Source organism: Kwoniella bestiolae, chromosome 1 (genome assembly GCF_000512585.2).
Source record: "Kwoniella bestiolae CBS 10118 chromosome 1, complete sequence".
Taxonomy (NCBI): domain Eukaryota; kingdom Fungi; phylum Basidiomycota; class Tremellomycetes; order Tremellales; family Cryptococcaceae; genus Kwoniella; species Kwoniella bestiolae.
Window position 1 is genome coordinate 685,260 of NC_089241.1, and position 16,766 is coordinate 702,025.

Sequence of the window (16,766 nt, forward strand, 5' to 3'; positions counted from 1 at the left end):
CCCGGTTCAGCTCTGTTTCCGTACCGTACCGCACCGCGTAACTACCGCGTGGGTTGGTGGATTGTGCCCCACATGATCCACCTGGTTTACCCCGCATCTTTCGGTTTTTTTCGATCGATAAAATGAAAAAGCTCGGACCATCTTTCTCCCTATCCTATCCACTTGCATGTAGAAGTCACTCATGTGTACGTATTTATCGCTGCCATACATTTCACTTCCAAAATATTATAAGACCTTTCCGAGATCATCGATTTCATTTACATGTGCACAAGCTGTATATCACATTGTCGCCACAGCACAGGAATTCTCGTTCAGCAAAAATTGCCACCATCCATGCGTTACTGGATTGATCGTCAGGAGTGATAGCCCTCATTCTCATCATGCCTTTTCAATCACCTGTTCTGTCCTGACTACAATGTTGACCTCAGTAGGTCTAACGGGTCTAGCTAGATCTGCAGGCGATCTGAAGTTGCTCAACTACATGCCAACACCATACAGATTAGCTTTACTGTACTGTACAACTTGAGTTGTGACTAGTACACCGTACTTACAACTTCAGGAGACTGTTCAAACCCTTCATCAGGCCTCAGAAACCTCTCTCCACCAGTCGGTGCGAACGGTGCATCCCCCCTGGAGTTCAGACTGTCCACAGTCCTGTTCCTCTCCCTGTGCATATCGCTTTCTAAGGCAATCGCAACTGCACCTGAAGATTCCACTTCGTCCATCCCGCTCAACCTGGTTTTCTCAATATTCAATCTCTCTCCCAGAAGACCCCATGGATTCGATTTACGATGACCTCTCTCGATATTGTGCTGGTACATACCCCTGTCGTGGTCCTTGTGACGGGATCCGATGGTAGATGTCGATGGGAGGACTTGCATATCCCTTCGATGAATGGCTCGCGATGGTCGGATGAAGACGTTGGCGGTTTTGGAAGTGTCCTCCAGATGGGTGTTGCGAGGTAGGAGGATCTACATCATGCGATTAGCATTTATACCGGAATTACCAAGCGATATGGGGGTTTTGCCGACCTACCATCAATGATAGGCCGTTCGATGTGAAGACGAAGAATAATCCGCACACAAAGAAGAGGTCGAGCCAGAAACTGAGGATTATCGATGAAAAATCAGCGATCACTCGGGGCAAGCCACAATCTATCATAACTTTGACAACTCACGGTGTAGTGTTAACATGTTTGTGCTTCGTATGACCATCGACCGACAAGGTCATGATACAAAAGACATAGAGGAATCGGAAGAGCGTTCTAACACCGTTCATCTCCTAAATACCCAGATCCTCGATCAGCTCCAACAACACGGGATTACATCCGACTGTAGACATACCTTGAAATACTCCAGTCGAGCCATCACATCGGCATTTGCTCCTTGTCGACGCTGTAGTCGAAACCAGATCAGTCCCTGTGCTGTGCATCCAAGCCCAACTTATCGATGTCACACTAACAGACTCGTTTACGAAGCCAGGGAAGACGAGCCATAGCCATAAACTCATGAAGAAGAGCAAAGTCGCGAGGACGGATCTAGAGATGGTTTTCCCGGAACAGTCGGTATGAGCCATATAAGATAAGATCACTAGTCAATAAGCTCACCCAGTCATAAATATGTTAGCTTCCATCTTGATCAGATTCTTCGTCTCTAGGTTCCCAATAGCGGGTATGAGAGTGATAACCTATCCACCACAACTTTCAGGTCAGCGCATTGTTGCAACTTGATTTAGAAGGAGATTGTGTCAGACTTACGGTGATACTGATAAGTACCCAAAGCTTGAACCAAATACTCCTGAACCAATTCCTGTTATCCCTCTTCCTAATCGCATTGATCAGATAGGCCCAGTAGAGCGTCTCCTCAGAATGGATAGCTAGGATTATACCCCATCCCACACATAGGAGCTGGTATGAGAATCGGACGTAGTCTTGTTTCCGTTGTTCCCACTGAAGTCACCATCCAATGGTATCAGTATTCCGCTCTTTGTAAGTTCGTGTGTGAGCAGGAGGGAAACACAAGCTTACGAGTTGGTATGGCACAGGCATGATCTCGCTCTCGTGCGCTGAGATAGGTACGACCGCGTAATACTCCGTGTACTTCACCCATACTAGGATGACGTTCCATCCTGTGAACTATGTACGAACGAAAGTTTACGTCAAGTCAAATCAAACGTCCAAGAGATAATTGGCGGGACTTACCAGGATCGCCGATATAACGAACATCCACTACAATTTGCGAATGACCCGGTCAGTCGCGCAATGGCCTATGCGAATAATGCAGAAGATGGACATGACGTACCACTATGACTATGGACAGAGTTTGCATATATCAGTATCATCGATCACCCGCCAACGCTCGCCGAGGAAAGCAACTCACTGAACCTGAATGCACTCCGCTTGCTGAACAGCATACATCGAAACTTATCGTATTTCCACAAATGCCAAATCAAGAAGAGATCTCCAAGGATGGTAGCTAGACAGCCCAAGAACTGGGCCGTGGGGGATTCGTGACACATCTTGCTCGTGATTGAGCGAACGAAATACTTCTCAGCACTGCTGTATATAACCCTCTGGCCAGGAGGTTGTAAACTTGTAAGAACGGGTTGACAAATGAAATACGAAGGGAGCTCTGCATCTCGAGATTAGACGAGGTCCACTTGATGCGCATCTCTTATAAGCTTTTACAATACCCCACTTTTGACATGACGACCATCACTACCTCGTCACCATCGGTAAAGTGATTGTTGAGCAGACCATCCTTTGAAGAAACGACAATTACATACGGACACACAGGTGATCGGGCTTTAGTACGTTTGACACAAGGATTGCTTTCCTCCCTAGAGGTAAGCTTAGGGCTGGAATGTATGATTCGTTAAGGATATGGATAGATGTCAATCAGATCTCAGAATTGTTAGTACATCTATCATCGTTAGCTTGCCTCTAGGCTGATTAGGTCGTATTGCGCATACACCTGTGGTTTTAGACACACCACACAGACTGGATGAAGCTAGCGTTTCAGGATGAGGGAGTGCGGTGTTACGTCGAGGTAAAGCACCGAACGGATTGTGCTTTTCGGAAAAGCGATGTGTGTGTGATCCGTTCACGGGATGTCGGTGTGTGTATGTCCAAAGACTCCTTTTTAATTAGACCATAGACCAAATGAAATTGACTTTGGGATACACCTGTGCATACACGATACCATCCGTTGAATTGATTGTGTATGCTTGTTGTTCATACCTTCGTGTGAGTACATTAACAGGCTAGTTCATCTGAGTATGTCAACAAGTACAGGTTCGGCTTTGTTTGACCTGGTGCATCTAACAAAGATCGTCGCCGAAATACCGACACACTTATCACATGTTGCGACTGTTGCTCCGTGATATCTATGAAACAGCTACCTCGCTTTCAAGGGACCTAGGTATATTAGTCCAAAAAAATATTCGTGTGATCCGAAAGAAACGGTAGCGGGAGTATCGATCGGTCGAGATGAATAGGATCTCATTCGGTCATAGCGAGTGGATCTCGCGGGTCTCTTGGCGACGATGGAAGGCCCCTGACCTCTTGATGGACAAGATTATTCCTGCTAATGAATCAACTTTGTTGATCGATGATGAGCAAGTTCGCCGGTAATGATCATTGAGATGCAAGGTTCATGCACAGAGAGATGATTCTTTCGATACTGTGGATTTGATTTTATAGCAGTCTCAACCTCAGTCGGTTAAACCCCCCGGATTCGCCGGAAAGCATTACGGCAGGTACTTACCTAAAGAGGAAGAAGACGGTACGATCGTGACGCTCACGTGATCAACGAGTGAGCGGGACCGGCTGTCTGAACCAGCGAGCCAGGCTAGCGGGGTGATAACCATTGCTCGAATTGCTCCTATCGAGCTAGTGGAATGATAATTATCAGATTAGGTACCCTCTAGCATCTCCGGAATATCTAGCAGCTCGTCTGTTTTGCCATAAGGAGCGATCTCATCCCGTCACACGCAGCTGTCCACCCCCCCCAACACAATCGCGACATTCCGGAACCTTTCAGGTGCTTCCCAAATTACTCGTAATGTTCAGTAGGGTCGTCGTAATACCTCGTCATCTCCCGTGGACCAACTAATTAGAGCGATGGCCAAAAAGAAAGCTCAAGGTCAAGGTCATGGGGCAGCTGATGTCCAGAAGTCGACCTCGCAGCAGGATATAAGAAGCGATATATCCTCCCTTCCTGATTCCCGCCCTGCTACAACTACCTCACCACGATCGAGCAAAAAGAAGCAAAAGCACAATAACAATATCAAGGACAAGGAGACCGACAGTAACATATTCGTGATGATCAACGCGGCCGTAGCTCTCGGACTTGTAGGGTTGGCTGTACATGCCTCTAAAGATGGACAGGGGATCAATGGACTCTTCAAGAAAAATAACAATGGGAATGGGAATGGATCGGGTACACCTAGATATGCTCAGGTGATTAGACCCAGTAGTTTTGCGGTGCTTGATACGGTACCTTCGCCCAGTCAACATAACTTCACCACTGTGAGTTGAGCCCTCCGCTCAGTCGTGGGTGTTTAAGGAGGCAAGCTGATATTTGATACATCTTGTTAGTTGTTCTTCCCTCCAGGAACAGACGCGGACTCGTTGAAGGAAAAACCATTCCTGATTTATGATGATGCATTTTACGATATCATCGGATCGGATCCTACTTTGACTGTCATCGCCGACAGCGGTACCAATCCTCTATTCCATGAGGCCACCGTATGGTCAGTCCCTTACCCCCCTGTCTTGATCCTTTGAGTGATTGAGCTGACTGACGTACATGTACAGGTACCCGCCCACCGACGAGGTATTCTTCGTGCAAAATGCCGGTGCGCCAGCCGCAGGGACGGGATTAGATAAGTCGGCTATCGTTCAGAAGATCAGTCTCTCCCAAGCTCAAAATGTCGTTTCGAATGGAGGGTCCGTAGATGTCATCACTGTCAACACGTCTGTTCCAGTTATCAATCCGAATGGTAAGTGGACCGTACCCCTTTCACCTGTTCAGATTGTAAAGCTAATAGGTCTTGGTGTCTTGATGTGATTTAGGAGCGACAAACTTCCGTGGAAAGATCGTATTCACAGGTGAAGGCCAGGGCGAAGATATACCACCCGCTTTATATTGGGTTGAACCTGTTGAGCCTCACAATGCGACTGGTGAGCTTTCTTCCCGTTCGGAAATGTAGACCCCTTTCCTGACATGGTGTTCTACTGTAGTTATATTGAACAATTATTATGGTCGACAATTCAACTCTCTCAACGACGTTGCCGTTAACCCTCGAAATAAGCAGCTGTACTTTACGGATGTGACTTATGGTTATTTACAGGATTTCAGACCTGCTCCCGTCTTGCCTAATCAGGTGTATCGATTTGATGCAGATACTGGTGCCCTGGGAGTTGTAGCTGATGGGTTCAATCTGCCAAATGGTGCGTTCGTTTGCTCGATGCTCGGGACAGGCGATTTACCTTACTGATATTTTGGATTTTACATTCAGGTGTCACTTTCTCTCCTGATGGGAAATACGCTTATGTCGCTGATACTGGTGCGAACGCTGTGAGTGGTCTTTCTGCCAATCGGCTTCATCATCCCACTCAACTAGTGGGAGTGACTGCACCTGAAACATACGATTGTGCTGACACCATTAATAGGGTTTCTGGGGTTTCAACTATACCAAACCTTCAACCCTGTGAGTGAGATATTCACAAGCATAAAGCATCACATTCTGGCGTGCTGATCGATCAATTCGATACCTACAGATATCGATTCGATGTGAATGACGATGGCACCTGGGATAATAGAATGACCTTTGCCTATATCGATAGTGGTGTACCCGATGGTACGTTAGCATCACTCAATCGGAAGATGGGAAGCTGATAGTGGGCTCATGTAGGTGTTCATTGCGATACGAAAGGAAATGTCTATGCCGGTGTGGGAGACGGTATACACGTATGGAACCCATCTGGTTTACTCTTGGGTAAAATCTGGTTAGGTGTGACCTCTGCCAATTTCCAGTTCGCGGGTAAAGGCAGGATGGTGATTTGTGCCGAGACCAAGTTGTATTATGTCACTTTGGGTGCTGAGGGTGCGGATATAACCAGCTCTCAATATTCGGGTTGAACGAGTGGGAAGATCTAATTGAGTAGAAGAAGGAATCTTATATCTTATCTTATAGTCTATGAGTCGAATCAGAATGAAACCGTGAGAAGTAGGTGGACGGTTCGGTTCTAATTCGTTTTCGTTGGAACTGGAATCAGACGATTTACGCAGATCAACGAGGTGAATGAGCCAAGTCACACCGGAGATAACCGATGTGGGGAATCGCTTCACCAAGCATGGTCTCGCTCCATTTCTGGTTTAATTTGAATCGCATCGTGTCGTTCTGTTTCAACTCATCAACCTTACCCCGCGTGACCAATCTTTGATCCCTATCCACCGGCTCAGATCGGCCGGCTCAATGGGATGATATGACACAAGATGCGCTCTGGGGTTGATAGGATTGATGGAATTACTCGATTTGGTTGGATGATGATGGCTTGCCACCTTGTAATCGCGTTATCTCCGGTTGTAGTAGCTTCCGAGCTAACACTGGATGCCCTGAGCGTAATCAATCACATTACACAACCACTCAACGACTCATCACCGCGATACAACCACTCAGACTAGCCTTATCACACCATCCTATCCCAATTCAATTCACTCAGATAACACCATACATACACACACATATATATATATATATATATCTGTCCCATCCCATCCCAAGAGTTGTCGTCTCCCTCCTCAATTCACTTCCTTTTTCCTTTTTCCATCCATACGTATATCTGTTGTATCCTGATTTAGCATTCCATTGTCAACTACCTACCTATCACGCATTTGCCGCCACCATCATCATCATGCGCCCTTCAGCGCTCCTTGCTCTTCTCCCTTTACTCGCCACTACCCCTATTACCCTCGCTAGACCAACGTACGATGACACCCCACAAGTAAGAGAACGAAAGTCTCTTTCCTTCGGTCCAACCCACAAGCACCACTCGTATCAGGTCATCGATGAACCTCCTGTCGCTGCTTCCGCGCTGCTCAATGAGCCAGTAGACTTCAAGGATGTAGCCAGTAGATTTATCGCCAAGAGGGTTGGTCCTGAGGGAGAGGCATTCTACATCCGAGAAGACGTGAGTTGGCTTCTATGCTTTTAGTGTGGTCATTCATGATCACCATATCTCCCATCACGTCTTCTGCCGAGTCTTGCCGAGGATTGAATCATCCTGAGACATATCCCAATCTTATCACTAACACCCTTGTGTCCCCATTCAAATAGAGTTACACCGACGCAGCAACTGGCATTACCCGAATCTTCGCCAGACAACTCATCAACGGCCTCGAAGTCTCTGATGGTGATCTCAACTTGAATATCGACTCGAATGGACGAGTAATCTCATGGGGAAACTCGTTCCATCCCGGAGAATTGCCCAACCTCCACGATGCGCTTGAAGGAACCTCAGGCGAAACCGAACGAACCTGCAAAATCCTGCAAGATACCTACGATGCTCATCTCGACCATCTCTCCGAGATCAAGGGTGAGGAAGGTGCTTGGGGTCTGGTCAAATCCGCTGCTCAAGTCATCCTTGGTGGATCATACTCTTCTAAAGATAAGCCCGAGGATGAAATCGCTATAAAGAAGATCCACAAGACCATGCGAAACATCAAGCATCATCAGAAAGCCCTATGTGAACGACCTATCAGAGAAACTCCCTCGGGCATATTATCACCCGTTGAAGGTCTTCTTACCCTCTTACCTAGGATTTACGCAAGTAACGATGACTTCCAGGGTGTCTCTGAGATGGACCTGTCCTCCACTCCTAGACATAGCTTTAAACCTAAAGACGCTCCTGCCGAACCTCCCACCGAAGTCATTTCTGGTCCGGGTCTCGATAAATCAGGAGTCGTCTCTGATGTACCTGCTCGACTCATGTATACCCAAGTATCTGAAGGCGCACCGAGATTGGTCTGGAACTATGTTGTCGAGATGAAAGATAGTTGGTACGAAGCCTATGTCGACGTTAAAACTGGTGAATTGCTCAGAATCGTTGACTGGGCACACGATTTCGATCTCGAGCAGTACAACACCCAAGGTCACAGGGTCATCGAAGTTAAGAAAGGTGGTCACCAGAAGCCTCTCCCTAATCCTCACAAGTACGAGCCATTCTCTTACCAAGTCTTCCCTTGGGGTACGTCCATTCATTACAGTCCTGTCCCAGCCTTTGCTAATTCTACTTTAGGTGTAAATGACCCATCCGTCGGGAACTTATCGGTAGAGGTCAAACCATGGGACAACGTTGCCTCACCACTCGGATGGCACAAATTCCCAAGCAGTGCCAACCCGTACGAAACCCCCATTGACGGTATGCACGTGCACACCAACTACACGATCTTCAAGACTACCGCAGGTAACAACGTCTACGCTCATGAAGATTGGGAAGGTCGAAACAACTTCTTGAAGAACTATCGACCGATCGCCAATGACACTGTCTTTGTGTATGATTATCTCGAACCTGATGGAGTAAGACCTAAAGATTACGTCGAGATGGTTGTCACACAATTGTTCTATACCTCCAACATGTACCATGACTTGCTCCATCGACTCGGTTTCGACGAGCTGTCCGGTAACTTCCAAGTGTACAACTTTGAGAAGGGAGGTAAAGGTGGGGATCCAGTCATCTGTAATGCCCAGGACGGATCGGGGTACAATAATGCCAATTTCCTTACGCCACCGGACGGTGAGGCACCTAGGATGAGAATGTACATCTGGGATACCGCTACACCTTACAGAGATGGCGATCTCGAACAGGGTATAGTCGTGCACGAGTACTCGTGAGTGGCCAAAGCTACCCGAGAGGGAGAAGCTGACAAAATTTCTGTAGTCACGGTCTTTCGACCCGATTGACGGGTGGACCTCAGAATTCGGGTTGCTTAGGCTGGGGAGAAGCTGGTGGTATGGGTGAAGGTTGGGGGGATTTCGTAGCTACTTTGATTAGGCAGATTGAGGAGCACAAGAACTTTAAGTGAGTTGGACGTCTTTTCTCCTTGTCTGGGTGCGAACGAGTTGTCGAAGATGTGCCATCAAGCATGGTTTTGAGCGGTGATGGCGCTGCACGACGGGAAAAAAATGGGCGATGTGCGATAAACATCTACTCTGCGGCCCCTTTGGATTTGTGCTGGCTTGACCTATGTACATTGCACTTCCGGGAGAGTATGTGCTAACAATCTATCTGTACTCAGGAACGACTCAGACATCTATTCAATGGGAGCTTGGGCTGCCAACAACGTCGCAGGTATCCGTCACTACAGATACAGCGCCGATAAGGAAGTCAACCCTTCTACTTACAAGTTCCTTAACAAAGGGTGAGCCGCTCCCCTTCTCCAAGTAGCGTTCAATCGACAGAGCTAACTTTCGCATGATCATCCAGAAACTACTGGGGTGTACATGCCATTGGAGAAGTCTGGGCCCAAGCCTTGTTCGTAGTCAACCAAAGACTGATCGAGACATACGGTTTCGGTAAAACCCTTTTCCCTCCTGAAGATCTCACCAAGTCTAACGACTACTACACCAAAACCTCTCTCGAATCCGTCGATGCTCTTGGTAAACCAGTCCCCTTGATCCCCAAGCACGGTAACACCCTCTTACTCCAATTGGTAATTGACGGAATGAAGCTCCAACCATGTCGACCATCCTTCTTTGACGCCAGAGACGCTATTATCCAAGCTGATAAGATCCGAACTGGAGGTGCAAACGAATGTATCCTCTGGGATGCCTTTGCTGAGTCCGGTTTGGGCAGTGATGCTCGATTAGATGGTAGTACTCCTTGGGGAGGTGGTATTCGAGTCGACGGGTTCAAATTACCCAAGAACTGTAGGAAATCTCACTACGAGTAAATCTGATTATCAGATAGATCTTAGATTGATCTTCTAGAAATTTCACCTGTTTTATTTGTTTATCTGTGAAGAAAGTATCGATCTCATTTGTATTTAGTCTAGTTCCAATCTACCAATCAATAGCTATAGGAATGTAAGTGACTGTAGACCGTTGTACCATCTTATCCATACATGTTTTCCTCTATTTTCGATTGTCATAGTTTTTAGTGTTACAGTGTATGCAGATTGTTAGATTCATATGCTTCGTGTGGCTGAATGTCTTACTGGAGTGTCACAAGCGCTGCGTACGCGAGCAAGAGAGACGGGGGAGAGAGGTGAAATGCAAGGTGAATAGGCGAAATGGAGAAGTGCTGCAGGTGAGAGGGATGGCCAATAGAAGGAGAAAGGAAGCTGGAATGCTGCAGCAGATGCATCATCAATTCTTCTTCCTGCATACATGCATGCTTGAGCCATCTGCATTAACTACCTCCTCTTCGTCTTAGAGTCGAGGTTTTTCGGCCATTGGCCACTATGATATCAGCTGAATTGCCAGATTAGACCTCCACTCGATGTTACAGATGATGATGAGTGCTACATTGCAAGTTGTCAATGCCATAATTGTTTTCTTTTGTTGTTATTCATCTACTTACCTCACCACAGCACCCACCATCATGTCGATACGGCGAACCTAGACCTAGACCCTGCACTCACCCAACACTCGAGATTGATTGACATTGCTTGTACTTAGGAGATGTCATTCACCCTCTCGCCCACGTCGCTCTCGACGTTCTCACCCACCCCTTCAACGCCCTCACGGTTCCCTTCTCCAGCACCTACGCCTTCCCCTTCAAGTCCACATACGAGAGATGGATTGCTGATACCTACCGATAGACCATTGGAGGAAGTGGAAAGCAAGTGGTTACCAAGATTGGGGAATCTAAAGGTGGAGAGGGAAGTTAGGTTGCAGGGTTTTGCGTTGTATTCACTTAGGAGTTGGTGAGTTGGGTTATCATCCTGCTATGAGTCATACCTCTCGGATCACACGTATCAATCGAATTACTGAGGAGCACTGATGCATTATGTGTCCTTTCGCTTGCTGATGTATCTGATGGGTTGTAGGTTCTTGTCACGTACTCATTTCTCACATACTATCGTCACTCAGACGGGTAAACCTACTGAGCAGGTATGTTGTTCCGCGATACCTTGGGTCTGTCAATCGCTGATCCCCATGTCATCGTAGATATCAGCATATCTCCTGGTTCCTTCACCCACTCTCTCTTCGCAAGAGGGGTCTTTCGAAATAATCAATGCTATCAGGTTTTTGGCGGCGGAGACTCAATCGACTGCTCGTAGAGTGAGCTATATAGGCACCTCCCACTGCAGAGGAAGTACAGCTGATAAGATGGGATTTTCACAGACAGAATATGGGACTCTACTTGTTACTACTCCCTCGGCATTTGGACAAGAAGTGTAAGCTAAATATCGTCCACTAAGTGAATGAGGACCAGTGAGCTGATGTGGTTTTTTCTTACAGTAATCCTGTCCCAGGGGGTGATCTCCGAGTTGTAAAACCCTATATCACCGTGAACACCGGTTTGAGGAGATTAGGATGTGGTGGAAGAGCCGTGATAGGAATGGAAAGCCCAATGTGAATTCCCTATCATCTCATCATTTAGACCTTCAACTGATTCTTCCATACTGTAGTCCTGCACTTCGACGGAAGTTTCACGAATTATACAGGATACCTCAACCAACTCATTCAACCGTCCCATTATCACGCAATACCTCTCCTTCCACTTCCCCCACAAATGGTAAATCCCTTTCGACTTCGCCGTTATCCGACGCACACCCTCAGACAAGCGATATCACCTCCGACCCATTCAGCTTCCTCGTCGTAGAGCTGGTCAAGCTCATACAGTCTTCTCTAGCGTTGTGGGGCATGTATGGTCATGTCAGGGGAGATCTGGAGATTGACGGATTGTTCTGCGATGAGACGAAAGCGGGGATCTTTCGTTGGAGGAGGATCATGGGTATGGAACACGAGGAGTCGTTGAAGCTTGAGGTGAGTACGCAGTATTCACAGTGTCCCCATGGTGGAAGCTTACACGGATTTTTCGTAGAAAGAGACTTCGGGAGGCTGTATCGATCCGAAAACGCTGGCTGCGCTGCTGAGCTCAGTAACGAGTGTTCACTACGAGCTAGATGCGCTGGATGTGGAGAAGGTGAGTGTGATATTGACAGTAAATGAGCTTTGCTGAGATGGCTATGCAGCTCCCAAAAGATCCATTCACTAGTATACGGCGCTTCCTCAATACATGGGCATCCTACCAGGTAAGTCCAGCGTCCTATCGAACGATCATTAATCAGGCAGAAGCTTATCCCTCTTTTCAGACATGTATCGCCACTACGCTCGAGATGCCTCACTATCTCACAGTCCCCTCGATCCGATCTCTAGCGCATCATTACCTTGCTGATCGGACTAGACACCCGGGAGATGCACTGAAAGTGCACAAGCTGCTATTCAACGGTGTAGCTCAAGCGACCAGCTCGATCTCCGCGAACCTCAAAGGAGGAACATCAGAGGATACGCCAATCAGAAAACGAGAACATCACTTGCGTTTCAGGGGGGATGATGAGTATGATGATGAGGGGGTAGGATTGATCATACCTGAAGGTGAGGTCGGGCCAGTCGCACCGCCCGATGTGATAACCACGGATTTGGAAGCGTATATCAAGGGCATACTCAGATCACGGGAGAAAGATTGGGATATAATGGGAGCTAGAAGGGTAGCGGAACTGTGGAATGGGAGTGTCGCTGAAGGGCTGGAAGATAAACCGAAAAGAAAAGGTCGGATGGGAAGTATGAACAGCTCGAATGGAAGTATGCGGGATCCCCATCGAGGTGTACTGAAGAAGAGGACTCAGTCGAGAGATTTTGCTCAGTATGGGATCAAGGAGGATGACGAGGGGGATAATATTAAGGGTGCAATTAAGGAGATTTCGGGGAGAGCTGGGCAGGCTATTAAAGGTGGTTTTGGTTTGGTGGCGTGAGTATAGCATTGATTGTACTGATTTTGTTGTGAGAAGCGTAGCTGACAAAGGATATGCTTGGGTTATGCAGACGGCGAGGTACAACTTATGAAACTTCCGATTCTGAGACTGGTGGACCTGGCCCGTCTTCACTCAAATCGGCGATGATGAGAAAGAGGCAGAGTACGGTCCCGCTCTTGATTGAACCGTGAGTAGAATCGTTGCTCCCCTTGAGAAGATAGTCTGAAATTGCATATAGGGATCTGGAAGAGGTAGATGAGCAGCTGGACAGGGGTCAGTCGGGTGAGTGCAGTGCTTCAGACTAGAGCTCTGTCGTCTAACCAATTTTGATAGCCTCCCCGAGCCCGTCGACTTCCACTAGACCATTAGATCGATCATGGAACACATCATCCCGACCATCTTTCCTCACGGCCACGTCCAGACCCCAATCAAAGCGACCTTCGATCGTCACCCAGATATCAGGGAACGAGAGCGATATATGGTCTCGAGCGTCCCTAGCAGCGACTGGTCTGAGCCCTACCGAAGAAAGATCAGATATGGATTATTCGAATAGGCACTCCCCTGTCGGAGGACATTCGCGTACACCTTCTGGACAGCTCACATCGAATGGTAGGCCGGCAATCGCCAGGACACCCTCGGACAGAGCTCTGGCATGGAGGAATCGTGGGCGGGCCACTGCGATGCTTAGGACTGCTAGTGATGGTGCGGATGTCTGCATCGAGGAAACAGGGATGGAATGGGAGATTATGAATCCGCATGGGACGGGGAAGAGGAGTGGAGAGAATTTGGGTGACAAGGTGTTGGAGCTGACTAGGAGGTGAGTTGGCTTCTTTGCTGCGTGATTACGACCTGACAAGTAGTATAGGCATTCGATGGAACAGGTAGACTTTTACAAGGACTTGAGAAGGGTTGAGCCGTGAGTTGACCTGACCGGGACGTTTGATAGCAGTAATTGACGTCCCGGTGATTAGTGAGCATCTTCAGATAGACGTAGAGATGTGCGCAGTGGTACTGGAGCTACGCGAGAGGGAAAAACAATTATCCCAAAGAGCGAAAGATGTCAAGGTGAGTTGTGTGCATTGATCTATACAAATACAACAGATTGATATATCTCGTGTAGCTACTGGAGGAGAACGTCTTCAAATCCCTCTCCCAATTTGTAACTTCCGCAAAATCGCGTCGATCGCATGTCGACCAACTTTCCTCGACATCCAGTGCGATCCGTACTCAGATCGAAGCGCTTGATATGGAAGATGAGCACGATCATGAGAATTCACCTAGAGATAGGTTCCATTATTACCTTAGTGAAGAGACGCACCGACCCGAATTGCTGGATGATCTGAGTAGATTGAAGGATATGTGGGAGGGGATAAGGCACGAGCAGGAAGAGAAGAGGAAGATTGTCGAGGGTGATGGGATCGAGTCGGGGAGGTTGAGCGATGGGGGGAGTAAAGACAAGGGGGGGTGGTTTAATTGGTTTTGACCTTGATGATTTGTATTTCGTACATGGTGGTGATGATATTGGTTATGTTGTACGATGTTATAGGAGTGCTATGTGCTATATTCTTTCCTGTTGAGGATTTGATGGTTGTGATGACGTGGTATTCTGCGGTGTGGATGTGGATGTAGGAGGTATCGTAGCTTGAGTTTTCGGTGCAGTGGGATCATCGACATCGCCTAATCCGAGATTCGTGAAATCGTCTCTTGTCATCAGACCGCTAAGGGATTTCAGCAATACAGAAGATCAGTCTACCACTCTGCCATCCCACCAATGCATCCTCCCAGTGCTGATACCTCAAAATGAAAATGCAAACCCCTCACTCACTTGTCCATCCTGCATTCCAAGTACTTCTTAGACTGTAATCTACATTGCCCATTATTGTTCCCATGTGATTTGAGGCATTTCAAATACGATATCATAGCATCTTTGCAATCGCCTGTACACCAAGTCAGCACAAGATCATCCTGCCGATTTCGGCTGGGGAGAGGACAGTCGCCAAACGCACCATCGTGGTCCAGAGGGAAAGAACCCCGCTGAGGTGGGGAGACTTTGAAGGTATCTGCGAATCCTGGTCTGCCGAATGACATTGTGTGTGTATTGATTGATCTATGCCTGGCTTTCACCGTGGTATGAGGGTGTGTCTATGCTATGATGATCAATGTACAATATGGATATGTTGCGGGAAGTATACATAGTTCGAGTTCGGATGAGACCAACTTTTCATGTCCGACATCGACGTGATCCACGTTCTCCCGAGTTACGTAATGAGTGGACTTCCAAACCGAGACGGCGAATACTGCACACTGCTTGATATTTCTACAGATCCATAGGTCTATCTTACGACAATGAGATAATACTCTTCTACTTGGTAGCCCCGACCTTCTGCATCTCCATCCATATATGATCCGCCGCTACATATCTTCCTTCCCTAGTATAATCACTCGTCACCGCCCTGCCCAGCTCTTTCGCCCTTTCTCGTATGGTCCGGGCAACCACATCATCGGGCGTACGACCTATAACTTGAAGCAAGGCTTCTGTGAGCTCAGGCTGAGAGTATCCCGGGCTACATCAAAATCGAAAAGTTAGCACATACAGCGGTCATCAATGCGAGATTCGAAAGATAGGCCAACCAACCTCGCCTTGCGGTTCCCCCACGCACCGATACCTAGATACTGTACTCTCGCTGGGAAGTCGTAGCAATCTGTCCAGGATGGTAAGACAACCTGAGGTACACCGGCGCTTTGAGTTGAAAATAGGTATCTCAGTGACTATAACCCCGTTCCAATGTGAGGCGGGATTGACGAAACTCACTACAACGCCTCATGGTATGAATTACTTCCTCCATGATTGACGAAGCAGATGATATTCCCATCCTTCAATATCGAGATCGGATCGGCACTCAGCCATTCGACGATCCTCAACCTATCCTCGCTGGAGCCAGAGTCTGGTATCTCGTATTCACCAAGTTTGACAAGTTTCCAAATCACCTGAATATCTGTTCTGACGTCCAACAAAATCCTAATGGATCTGTACATCTCCATAGCGTCTTTCATGGAATATCTCATATTGGTACCCAGACTGATCAACACGGTTGGACGTGAATTACACCATTTGTATAAATCCTCGTTCACCTCTTGAAGATTGAAGAGGTTTGGATGCTTGGAGGATCGGTCCACAGCATATCAACCAATCAGGAATGACCAGGGGCAAGTCCGCACCGGTACTTGACATGCACAAGGTCGTACGCTCCTGGGGTGTATCGAATAACGGTAACACACCTGGATATCCCGCTGCGTTTCTTGCCTTGTTTAAACGCCTGTGTCGCCCGTCAAAGATGAATAACCATAATCCGTAGAATATGATTAGGAAGATATTGGCCGGGTAGAGATACAATGGAAGAGGATATGGATATCCTGATACAACACTAGACTGGGAGATGAGCATGGCTTTGAGTGTCAGTTGTACTTTACTGTACTCACCAAGGGAAAGTGAATGTCCTCAATCCCTGATTACTCATCACCATGTCTTTGGCTGTATTGGCGATCAAAAGCGATACCTTCTCCTTCCTTGCTAATTTTGTGATAGCGTCTCGAGCGGCGTTGAACACAAAATCGACGAGGATGTAATCGGGATTGACCTTTTCGATGATTCGCAAAACATCTTGGGCGATGCCGAGGTACTCTGCCGGAGTATCTGGTTGGATGTACGTTGTGGTTCTTGTGGCTGAGAGGATGGCACCGAAGAACCCAGAGGGAGTACGAAGGTATTCAAGCATTTTG

At 47.5% G+C, this 16,766-nt stretch overlaps 7 protein-coding genes across 7 annotated transcripts; 3 read left to right on the forward strand and 4 right to left on the reverse strand.

Annotated features, from left to right (window-relative positions):
• Positions 1-378: 378 nt before the first annotated feature.
• Positions 379-2,517, reverse strand: I302_100254 (uncharacterized protein; the record flags this gene model as incomplete). Its single annotated transcript, XM_019190272.1, has 12 exons — positions 379-477; positions 552-971; positions 1,036-1,105; positions 1,178-1,281; positions 1,344-1,394; positions 1,462-1,537; positions 1,607-1,686; positions 1,757-1,948; positions 2,027-2,134; positions 2,201-2,227; positions 2,301-2,308; positions 2,379-2,517. 12 exons carry the CDS (start codon positions 2,515-2,517, stop codon positions 379-381), a joined length of 1,374 nt encoding a protein of 457 aa, XP_019047020.1.
• A 1,603-nt stretch (positions 2,518-4,120) lies between these two features.
• I302_100255 (uncharacterized protein) lies at positions 4,121-6,143 on the forward strand (the record flags this gene model as incomplete). Its single annotated transcript, XM_019190273.1, has 9 exons — positions 4,121-4,528; positions 4,598-4,752; positions 4,817-5,001; positions 5,075-5,182; positions 5,243-5,452; positions 5,521-5,579; positions 5,675-5,712; positions 5,783-5,862; positions 5,917-6,143. The coding sequence occupies 9 exons, from the start codon at positions 4,121-4,123 to the stop codon at positions 6,141-6,143; spliced, it is 1,470 nt and encodes a 489-aa protein (XP_019047021.1).
• A 776-nt stretch (positions 6,144-6,919) lies between these two features.
• I302_100256 (uncharacterized protein) lies at positions 6,920-9,956 on the forward strand (the record flags this gene model as incomplete). The annotated part of the gene is made up of 6 exons (XM_019190274.1): positions 6,920-7,195; positions 7,342-8,251; positions 8,303-8,894; positions 8,945-9,085; positions 9,303-9,425; positions 9,491-9,956. The coding sequence occupies 6 exons, from the start codon at positions 6,920-6,922 to the stop codon at positions 9,954-9,956; spliced, it is 2,508 nt and encodes an 835-aa protein (XP_019047022.1).
• A 730-nt stretch (positions 9,957-10,686) lies between these two features.
• I302_100257 (uncharacterized protein) lies at positions 10,687-14,469 on the forward strand (the record flags this gene model as incomplete). The annotated part of the gene is made up of 15 exons (XM_019190275.1): positions 10,687-10,931; positions 11,055-11,118; positions 11,176-11,289; positions 11,353-11,405; positions 11,470-11,583; positions 11,640-11,997; positions 12,056-12,157; positions 12,207-12,266; positions 12,327-12,982; positions 13,057-13,173; positions 13,225-13,268; positions 13,320-13,803; positions 13,852-13,902; positions 13,958-14,051; positions 14,107-14,469. The coding sequence occupies 15 exons, from the start codon at positions 10,687-10,689 to the stop codon at positions 14,467-14,469; spliced, it is 2,919 nt and encodes a 972-aa protein (XP_019047023.1).
• A 75-nt stretch (positions 14,470-14,544) lies between these two features.
• On the reverse strand, positions 14,545-15,074 carry I302_100258 (uncharacterized protein; the record flags this gene model as incomplete). The annotated part of the gene is made up of 3 exons (XM_019190276.1): positions 14,545-14,704; positions 14,812-14,923; positions 14,993-15,074. 3 exons carry the CDS (start codon positions 15,072-15,074, stop codon positions 14,545-14,547), a joined length of 354 nt encoding a protein of 117 aa, XP_019047024.1.
• A 274-nt stretch (positions 15,075-15,348) lies between these two features.
• Positions 15,349-16,052, reverse strand: I302_100259 (uncharacterized protein; the record flags this gene model as incomplete). Its single annotated transcript, XM_019190277.1, has 3 exons — positions 15,349-15,550; positions 15,622-15,726; positions 15,799-16,052. 3 exons carry the CDS (start codon positions 16,050-16,052, stop codon positions 15,349-15,351), a joined length of 561 nt encoding a protein of 186 aa, XP_019047025.1.
• A 37-nt stretch (positions 16,053-16,089) lies between these two features.
• Positions 16,090-16,762, reverse strand: I302_100260 (uncharacterized protein; the record flags this gene model as incomplete). The annotated part of the gene is made up of 2 exons (XM_019190278.1): positions 16,090-16,411; positions 16,467-16,762. The coding sequence occupies 2 exons, from the start codon at positions 16,760-16,762 to the stop codon at positions 16,090-16,092; spliced, it is 618 nt and encodes a 205-aa protein (XP_019047026.1).
• Between the last annotated feature and the right edge of the window lie 4 nt (positions 16,763-16,766).